The 11,975-nt window shown below is 36.7% G+C and overlaps 1 protein-coding gene across 1 annotated transcript in view; it reads right to left on the bottom strand.

Annotated features, from left to right (window-relative positions):
• Positions 1-608: 608 nt before the first annotated feature.
• LOC139756239 (uncharacterized) overlaps positions 609-11,975 on the bottom strand; it is a 34,967-nt gene continuing 23,600 nt past the window's right edge. Inside the window, exons 7-8 of the mRNA XM_071675415.1 lie at positions 3,509-3,595; positions 609-725 (exon numbers count right to left, since the gene is read on the bottom strand). Coding sequence (XP_071531516.1) covers positions 609-725; positions 3,509-3,595 — 204 coding nt within the window. The remainder of the gene's footprint in view (positions 726-3,508; positions 3,596-11,975) is intronic.

Here is an 11,975-nt window from a genome sequence, read left to right as displayed (position 1 = left end):
TCACCACTGCCAGGCTGAACGTGCCACATGTACTTCACCAACATCACCACTGCCAGGCTGAACGTGCCACATGTACTTCACCAACATCATCACTGGCAGGCTGAACGTGCCACATGTACTTCACCAACATCACCACTGCCAGGCTGAACGTGCCACATGTACTTCACCAACATCACTTGCCAGGCTGAACGTGCCACATGTACTTCACCAACATCACCACTGCCAGGCTGAACGTGCCACATGTACTTCACCAACATCATCACTGGCAGGCTGAACGTGCCACATGTACTTCACCAACATCACCACTGCCAGGCTGAACGTGCCACATGTACTTCACCAACATCACTTGCCAGGCTGAACGTGCCACATGTACTTCACCAACATCACCACAGCCAGGCTGAACGTGCAACATGTACTTCACCAACATCACCACTGCCAGGCTGAACGTGCCACATGTACTTCACCAACATCACCACTGCCAGGCTGAACGTGCCACATGTACTTCACCAACATCACTTGCCAGGCTGAACGTGCCACATGTACTTCACCAACATCACCACAGCCAGGCTGAACGTGCAACATGTACTTCACCAACATCACTTGCCAGGTTATTTCTTCAGTTTCCTCTTCTTCTTGCGTTGTGCTCTCTTGATCATCTGGGTTATATGGTAATGTTGCCAGGCGCGTTGTATGATCCGAGCTGCGTGTTCACGACGGAACTCCTCCTGCACGTACCAGTGAGCAAGTCACTCATTATATGATCATGATGCATTATAATGATGGTGGAGGAAGGGTTATAATGATGGTGGAGCAACGGTCATGATGGTGGTGGAGGAAGGGTTATAATGATGGTGGAGGAAGGGTTATAATGATGGTGGAGCAACGGTCATGATGGTGGCGGAGGAAGGGTTATAATGATGGTGGAGGAAGGGTTATAATGATGGTGGTGGAGGAAGGGTTATAATGATGGTAGGGCAACGGTCATGATGGTGGTGGAGGAAGGGTTATAATGATGGTGGAGGAAGGGTTATAATGATGGTGGAGCAACGGTCATGATGGTGGTGGAGGAAGGGTTATAATGATGGTGGGAGGGTTATAATGATGTGGAGGAAGGGTTATAATGATGGTGGAGCAACGGTCATGATGGTGGTGGAGGAAGGGTTATAATGATGGTGGAGGAAGGGTTATAATGATGGTGGAGCAACGGTCATGATGGTGGTGGAGGAAGGGTTATAATGATGGTGGAGGAAGGGTTATAATGATGGTGGAGCAACGGTCATGATGGTGGTGGAGGAAGGGTTATAATGATGGTGGAGGAAGGGTTATAATGATGGTGGAGGAAGGGTTATAATGATGGTGGAGCAACGGTCATGATGGTGGTGGAGGAAGGGTTATAATGATGGTGGAGGAAGGGTTATAATGATGGTGGAGCAACGGTCATGATGGTGGTGGAGGAAGGGTTATAATGATGGTGGAGGAAGGGTTATAATGATGGTGGAGCAACGGTCATGATGGTGGTGGAGGGTTATAATGATGGTGGAGGAAGGGTTATAATGATGGTGGTGGAGGAAGGGTTATAATGATGGTGGGGCAACGGTCATGATGGTGGTGGAGGAAGGGTTATAATGATGGTGGTGGAGGAAGGGTTATAATGATGGTGGAGCAACGGTCATGATGGTGGTGGAGGAAGGGTTATAATGATGGTGGAGGAAGGGTTATAATGATGGTGGGGCAACGGTCATGATGGTGGTGGAGGAAGGGTTATAATGATGGTGGAGGAAGGGTTATAATGATGGTGGAGCAACGGTCATGATGGTGGTGGAGGAAGGGTTATAATGATGGTGGAGGAAGGGTTATAATGATGGGGAGCAACGGTCATGATGGTGGCGGAGGAAGGGTTATAATGATGGTGGAGGAAGGGTTATATAAAGATGGTGGAGAAGGTATATGATGGTGGGGAGAAGGTTATATGGGTGGAGGAAGGGTTATAATGATGGTGGAGCAACGGATCATGAGGTGGGGAGAAGAGTTCGAGTATGTGATAATATAATGGAGGGTTTAATGATGGGGAGGAAGGGTTATAAATGATGTGGCAACGGCTATGGTGGCGGAGGAAGGGTTATAATGATGGGGAGGAAGGGTTAAATGATGTGGAGCAACGGTATCAGGACTAAAAGGTATAAGATTTGAGGAGTTAAAATGATGGTGAGTGGGAGGTATAATGATGTGGAGCAACGGTCATGAGGTGGACGGAGAAGGGTTATAATGAGGGGGAAGGTTATTAATAGTGGAAACGGTTCATGATGGTGGACAAAGGTATAATATGTGAGGAGGCTAAAGAGAGGGTATAATTTAAGATGGTGGAGCAACGGTATATGTGTGGCGGAGAAGGTATAATGATGGTGTGCAGGAAGGGTTATAATGATGGTGAGAACGGATACAATGATGGCGGAGGAAGGTTATAATGATGGTGGAGGAAGGGTGTACAACTATGATGTGTGAGGAAGGGTTATAATGATGGTGGAGGAAGGGTTATAATGATGTGGGGCAACGTCATTGATGGTGGGGAGGAAGGGTTATAATATGGTGGAGGAAGGGTTATAATGATGGTGGAGCAACGGTCATGATGGTGGTGAGAAGGGTATATGACTGGTGGAGGAAGGGTTATAATATTGAAAAGGATTTAATATAGTGCAACCTAATATGGATATAGAAGGTTATTCCATTGCACATAGATGTATATATAGGATCAATATGATGATGAGGTATTCCATAATTAGCAACATGATGTAGGAGTATAGGTATACATATGAGAAGGTTTCCATCATGACTGATGTAGAAGGTATAATGATCGTGGAGTAAAGTGTGTAATTCCCTATATGACAGAAGGTTATAATGAGGTGAGAAGTATAGATGTGTTCCACAGGTCTATAATGATGTAGGTGAAAGGTTCAATAATGAGAATAGTTCAATCATGTCAACAGATTATAATTGGGATAGCATATGAGAAGTGTTTCCATCATGCTAAACAGATTATATCAATACTAGGATCATATGAGAGTGTTTCCATCATGCACATGATGTAGTATATAGGATCATATGAGATGTTTCCATCATGCACATGATGTAGTATATAGGATCATATGAGAGTGTTTCCATCATGCACATGATGTAGTATATAGGATCATATGAGAGTGTTTCCATCATGCACATGATGTAGTATATAGGATCATATGAGAGTGTTTCCATCATGCACATGATGTAGTATATAGGATCATATGAGAGTGTTTCCATCATGCACATGATGTAGTATATAGGATCATATGAGAGTGTTTCCATCATGCACATGATGTAGTATATAGGATTATAGGATCATATGAGAGTGTTTCCATCATGCACATGATGTAGTATATAGGATCATATGAGAGTGTTTCCATCATGCACATGATGTAGTATATAGGATCATATGAGAGTGTTTCCATCATGCACATGATGTAGTATATAGTACCTGCATGGCAGCTAGTCTTTCTTGCTCTTGTTGTTGTCTAGTTTTGAGCACATGCAGGTACTGAGCCTGTACACTCTCCAGCAGCACCTACAAACATAATAATATTATCTCCAGCAGCACCTACAAACATAATAATATTATCTCCAGCAGCACCTACAAACATAATAATATTATCTCCAGCAGTACCTACAAACATAATAATATTATCTCCAGCAGCACCTACAAACATAATAAGATTATCTCCAGCAGCACCTACAAACATAATAATATTATCTCCAGCAGCACCTACAAACATAATAATATTATCTCCAGCAGCACCTACAAACATAATAATATTATCTCCAGCAGCACCTACAAACATAATAATATCATCTCCAGCAGCACCTATAAACATAATAATATTATCTCCAGCAGCATATACAAACATAATAATATTATCTCCAGCAGCACCTACAAACATAATAATATTATTTCCAGCAGCACCTAAAAACATAATAATATTATCTCCAGCAGCACCTACATACATAATGATATTATCTCCAGCAGCACCTACAAACATAATAATATTATCTCCAGCAGCACCTACAAACATAATAATATTATCTCCAGCAGCACCTACAAACATAATAATATTATCTCCAGCAGCACCTACAAAAATAATAATATTATCTCCAGCAGCACCTACAAACATAATAATATCATCTCCAGCAGCACCTACAAACATAATATTATCTCCAGCAGCACCAACGAACATAATAATACTATCTCCAGCAGCACCTACAAACATAATAATATTATCTCCAGCAGCACCTACAAACATAATAAAATTATCTCCAGCAGTACCTACAAACATAATAAATTATCTCCAGCAGGCACCTACAAACATATAAATTCATAACTCCAGCATATATACAACCATATACCTACAAACTAAATAATAATTATTCCAGCCTACGAAACATATAATATATTACAGTACTAACCAAATTACCCACAAACTAAAAATAATATATTATCTCCAGCAGTACCTACAAACATAAAAATATTATCTCCACATACCTACAAACATAATAATATTATCTCCTGCATAAAAACATAAATATAATAATATTATCTCCACTAATACCATTACAACATAATATATACACCACAGTAACTACACATATAATATATATTCCACAGTACTACAAACATATAAAATCCAATATACGAAACATAATAAATATTATCTCCAGCATACCTACAAACATAATAATATATCTCCAGCAGTACCTACAAACATAATATATCTCACATCTCAACACATAACTAAACATATAATTATCTCCAGCATACTACAAACATAATATTTATCTCAGCGCTACACATAATATATTCCACATACTACAACAAAAATACTCACAGCACAAACTAATAATATCAGCACTAACAAATATAATATACTACAAACAATAATATACTCCGCAACTACAACTATAATTATCTGTACTAACATAATTTATCTCAGCATATACAAAAAATATACTCACTCTACAATATATATTATCCAGCATACTAAACAATAATATCCAGCATCCTAAAAATAATATTCAAAACAAAAATATATCCCAAAACATAATAATATCACATCTAAATAAAATTCTCACACTAACATAAATATCACAGACTAATAAATTATTCGCAATAAAAATAATATCTCAGAGTACTAAACAATATACATACACACTAAATATCTCCGCTACCTAACATAATAATTATCCCAGCAACCACAAACTAATAATATTCAGCAGACTACAACATAAACCACACTAAAAAATTATCTCCGCAGTCTAACAAAAATTATCTCAGATACCTACAAACAAATAATATTATTCCAGCAACCTACAAACATAATATATTATCTCAGCAGTCTACAAACATAATAATATTACAGTCTAAACTAATAAATTCTCCGCATACTACAAACATAATAATATACTCCACGACCTAAACATAATAAATTATCTCCAGCAGACCTACAAACTAAAATATCTCCGCATACCTAAACTATAATATATTCCACACCTAAATAAATATCCACAGCCTAAACATAATAATAACTCACACTACAAAAAAACTCCACTAATTAATATATCTCCTCAACAATCTCCACATCCAATATTATCACAATATCTCAACAAAAATATATCAGTACTACACTAAATATTCCACATACTCAAACAAAAACTCCATACTACAACAAATATTCTCACATACAACAATATATATTCCAACACATAATATATTACCAAGTACTAAAACATATAAATTATCACATACTAAAACAAATTATTCCCATACTGACATAAAATATCTCAACTACAAACATATATATTCACACTACAATAAAATATATCTCAGCAGTCTACAACATAATATATTCGCGTATAAAAATTCCCAGCAATACTAAATATAAATTTTCAGCACTACAACATAATATTATCTCGCTACAACATAATATATCTGCATACTAACATAATAATTTACCACTACCTACAAACATAATATATTATTAGCAACTACACATAAAATATTATCTCAGAGACTACAAATATATTATCTCGCTACTAACAAATAATATCTCACAACTAACATAATAATATCTCACATACTCAACTAAATATCACATACTACAACTAATATTTCCTACCAACAATATTTATCTCCGACAAACATATATACTCCAGCAGTACTACAAATATATATCTCCAGATCTACACATAATAATATTCTCACATACACACATAAAATTATCTCAGCTACTACAAACATATAATTTGCAACTAACAAATATTATCTCAGGACTCAAACAATATTTCCACAACCTAACATAAATATTACTCCAATACAAATAATAATATATCTCGAGTACTACAAACATATAATCTCCATCCAAACATAATTATCTCCAGCGTCTAACTAATATATCTCAATACCAAACATATATTTATTCACATCACAAAAATATTTCTCCCAACCTACAAACTAATAATATATCTCAGCATACAAAACAATAATTTCAGATACTACAACTATAAATTCCCAGACTCAACTAAAAATATTCAGCAGTACTAAACATAATATTTCCACAACCTCAAACATAATAATTTCCAGCGACACAATAATAATATTCGCTAAAATAATATATTCCACACTACAAACATAAATATATCCGCAGTACTACAACAAAATTATTGCGACACACAAATATATCTCAGCAGACCAAAATAATAATATCCCCATACCTACAAACATAATATATCCCGCGACTACAAATAATAAATCTCGCAGCTACAACTAATAATATCCCGCATACCTACAACAAATATATATCTCCGATACACAATAAATACCACAGACTACAACATAATATCTCACATACTACAACATAATTTCCACAACTCAAAAAATATTACTCACAACTACAATATTATCTCCACGACTACAAAATAAATATCCCACATACTACAACAAATATATATCTCCACAGACTACAAACATAAATATATCTCCAGCAGTACTAAAATATATTATCTCCACAACTACAACTAATACTAGAACACAAAATAATATATCCACATAAACTAATTCCAGACACAAACAATTTCAAATCAAAATAATCTTACACAAAAATCGTTCAACAATAAATAAATAATACCACCAACACTAAATACCACACTACAAATAAATTATCAGAGACAACATAAAAATTCAGCAACACAAATTAGCGTATACAAATATAATATACCACATTAATATATTACCCGCAGTACTAAATTAATATCCCAGCATACTACAACATATAATCCCACTACTAAGATAAAATTACTCCAGCAGTACCTACAAACATAATAATATTATCTCCAGCAGTACCTACAAACATAATAATATATCTCCAGCAGCACCTACAAACATAATAATATTATCTCCAGCAGACCTACAAACAATAATATTATCTCCAGCATACCTACAAACATAATAATATATCTCCAGCAGTACCTACAAACATAATAATATTATCTCCAACAGTACCTACAAACATAATAATATTATCTCCAGCAGTACCTACAAACATAATAATATTATCTCCAGCAGTACCTACAAACATAATAATATTATCTCCAGCAGTACCTACAAACATAATAATATTATCTCCAGCAGTACCTACAAACATAATAATATTATCTCCAGCAATACCTACAAACATAATAATATTATCTCCAGCATACCTACAAACATAATAATATATTTTCTCCAGCAGTACCTACAAACATAATAATATTATCTCAGCAGACCTACAAACATAATAATATTATCTCCAGCAAGTACTACAAATCATACATAATATTATCTCAGCAGTACCTTACAAACATATAAATATTATCTTCCAGCAATCCTTAAACCTAAAAACTAATATTATCTCCAGCAGTACCTACAAACATCAATAATATTCATCTCCAGCTATACCTACAAACACTATCAGTCTGAATTGTGTCTCCAGCAATACCTACAAACAGAATAATATTATCTCCAGCAGTCACATACAAAACATAATAATATTATCTCCAGATAGTACCTACAAACAAATACATTATCTCAAGCAGTACCTACCAAAACATAATTATTCTTATCTCAGCAGTATCTACTTAACATAATAATATATCTCCAGCAGTACCTACAAACATAATAATATTATCTCCAGCAGTACCTACAAACATAATAATATTATCTCCAGCAGTACCTACAAACATAATAATATTATCTCCAGCAGCACCTACAAACATAATAATATTATCTCCAGCAGCACCTACAAACATAATAAAATTATCTCCAGCAGTACCTACAAACATAATAATATTATCTCCAGCAGTACCTACAAACATAATAATATTATCTCCAGCAGTACCTACAAACATAATAATATTATCTCCAGCAGTACCTACAAACATAATAATATTATCTCCAGCAGTACCTACAAACATAATAATATTATCTCCAGCAAGTACCTACAAACATAATAATATTATCTCCAGCAGTACCTACAAACATAATAATATTATCTCCAGCAGTACCTACAAACATAATAATATTATCTCCAGCAGTACCTACAAACATAATAATATTATCTCCAGCAGTACCTACAAACATAATAATATTATCTCCAGCAGTACCTACAAACATAATAATATTATCTCCAGCAGTACCTACAAACATAATAATATTATCTCCAGCAATACCTACAAACATAATAATATTATCTCCAGCAGTACCTACAAACATAATAATATTATCTCCAGCAGTACCTACAAACATAATAATATTATCTCCAGCAGTACTACAAACATAATAATTTTATCTCAGCAGTACCTACAAACATAATAATATTATCTCCAGCAGCACCTACAAGCATAATAATATTATCTCCAGCAGTACCTACAAACATAATAATATTATCTCCAGCAGTACCTACAAACATAATAATATTATCTCCAGCAGTACCTACAAACATAATAATATTATCTCCAGCAGTACCTACAAACATAATAATATTATCTCCAGCAGTACCTACAAACATAATAATATTATCTCCAGCAATACCTACAAACATAATAATATTATCTCCAGCAATACCTACAAACATAATAATATTATCAGTACCTACAAACATAATAATATTATCTCCAGCAATACCTACAAACATAATAATATTATCTCCAGCAGTACCTACAAACATAATAATATTATCTCCAGCAGTACCTACAAACATAATAATATTATCTCCAGCAGTACCTACAAACATAATAATATTATCTCCAGCAGTACCTACAAACATAATAATATTATCTCCAGCAGTACCTACAAACATAATAATATTATCTCCAGCAGTACCTACAAACATAATAATATTATCTCCAGCATACCTACAAACATAATAATATTATTCCAGCAGTACCTACAAACATAATAATATTATCTCAGCAGTACCTACAAACATAATAATATTATCTCCAGCAGTACCTTTAAACATAATAATATCATCTCCAGCAATAGCTACAAACATAATAATATCATCTCCAGCAGTACCTACAAAGATAATAATATCATCTCCAGCAGTACCTACAAACATAATAATATTATCTCCAGCAGTACCTACAAACATAATAATACATCTCCAGCAGTACCTACAAACATAATAATATTATCTCCAGCAGTACCTACAAACATAATAATATTATCTCCAGCAATACCTACAAACATAATAATATTATCTCCAGCAGCACCTACAAACATAATAATATTATCTCCAGCAGTACCTACAAACATAATATTATCTCCAGCAGTACCTACAAACATAACAATATCATCTCCAGCAGTACCTACAAACATAATAATATTATCTCCAGCAGTACCTACAAACATAATAATATTATCTCCAGCAGTACCTACAAACATAATAATATTGTCTCCAGCAATACCTACAAACATAATAATATTATCAACAGCAGCACATACAAACATAATAATATTATCTCCAGCAGTACCTACAAACATAATAATATCACCTCCAGCAGTGCCTACAAACATAATTATATCATTATAAAGGATTCACAAATCATATCCTTCAATATAATCATGCCAAAATAATGATGCGTCACTGTTTCTAACAATGAATAAGACAAACTTTAGAAACAATGCAGTCACAGCTTAGACCATCCACTTACCAATCACCATTTATACCATCCAATAACCCACCACTACATAAATCATTCAGGAACCAATCGCTGCATGAGCCATTCAGTAACGAATCACTGCGTAAACCATCCAATAACCAATCACTGCATAAACCATCCAGGACAGTGTTGACAGGTCGTAAACAAGACCCAGGACAGTGTTGATAGGTTGAAGGTATGACCCAGGACAGTGTTGACAGGTTGAAGGTATGACCCAGGACAGTGTTGACAGGTTGAAGGTATGACCCAGGACAGTGTTGACAGGTTGAGAATATGACCCAGGACAGTGTTGACAGGTTGAAGGTATGACCCAGGACAGTGTTGACAGGTTGAAGGCATGACCCAGGACAGTGTTGACAGGTTGAGAACATGACCCAGGACAGTGTTGACAGGTTGAAGGTATGACCCAGGACAGTGTTGACAGGTTGAAGGCATGACCCAGGACAGTGTTGACAGGTTGAAGGTATGACCCAGGACAGTGTTGACAGGTTGAGAACATGACCCAGAACAGTGTTGACAGGTTGAAGGCATGACCCAGAACAGTGTTGACAGGTTGAAGGTATGACCCAGGACAGTGTTGACAGGTTGAGAATATGACCCAGAACAGTGTTGACAGGTTGAAGGCATGACCCAGGACAGTGTTGACAGGTTGAGAACATGACCCAGGACAGTGTTGACAGGTTGAAGGTATGACCCAGGACAGTGTTGACAGGTTGAAGGCATGACCCAGGACAGTGTTGACAGGTTGAGAACATGACCCAGGACAGTGTTGACAGGTTGAAGGCATGACCCAGGACAGTGTTGACAGGTTGAAGGTATGACCCAGGACAGTGTTGACAGGTTGAGAACATGACCCAGGACAGTGTTGACAGGTTGAAGGCATGACCCAGGACAGTGTTGACAGGTTGAAGGCATGACCCAGGACAGTGTTGACAGGTTGAGAACATGACCCAGGACAGTGTTGACAGGTTGAAGGCATGACCCAGGACAGTGTTGACAGGTTGAGAACATGACCCAGGACAGTGTTGACAGGTTGAAGGTATGACCCAGGACAGTGTTGACAGGTTGAGAACATGACCCAGAACAGTGTGACAGGTTGAAGGTATGACCCAGGACAGTTGGTTGACAGGATGAAGCGTATGGACCCCGGGACAGTGTTGACAGGTGAGAACATTGACCCAGTGAGTGTTGACAGGTTGAAGGTATGACCCAGTGACAGTGTTGGACAGGTGAGAACATGGACCCAGGACAGTGTTGACTAGGTTGAGAAATGACCCATGACAGTGTTGACAGGTTGAGGACTTGGATCCCAGGACAGTGTTGGACAGGTGAAGGAATGAACCAGAAGTGTTGACAGGTTGAGAATGACCCTCAGGACAGTGTTGACAGGTTGAGAATATGACCCAGGTGAGTGTTGACAGGTTGAAGGTATGACCCAGGACAGTGTTGACAGGTTGAGAATATGACCCAGGACAGTGTTGACAGGTTGAAGGTATGACCCAGAACTGTGTTGACAGGTTGAGAACATGACCCAGAACAGTGTTGACAGGTTGAAGGTATGACCCAGAAGTGTTGACAGGTTGAAGGTATGACCCAGGACAGTGTTGACAGGTTGAAGGTATGACCCAGGACAGTGTTGACAGGTTGAGAACATGACCCAGGACAGTGTTGACAGGTTGAGAACATGACCCAGGACA

This window comes from Panulirus ornatus, chromosome 21, assembly GCF_036320965.1.
Source record: "Panulirus ornatus isolate Po-2019 chromosome 21, ASM3632096v1, whole genome shotgun sequence".
Classification (NCBI taxonomy): domain Eukaryota; kingdom Metazoa; phylum Arthropoda; class Malacostraca; order Decapoda; family Palinuridae; genus Panulirus; species Panulirus ornatus.
Note: the sequence above shows the minus strand (reverse complement) of the source record. Positions and strands in the feature narration are given on the sequence as shown.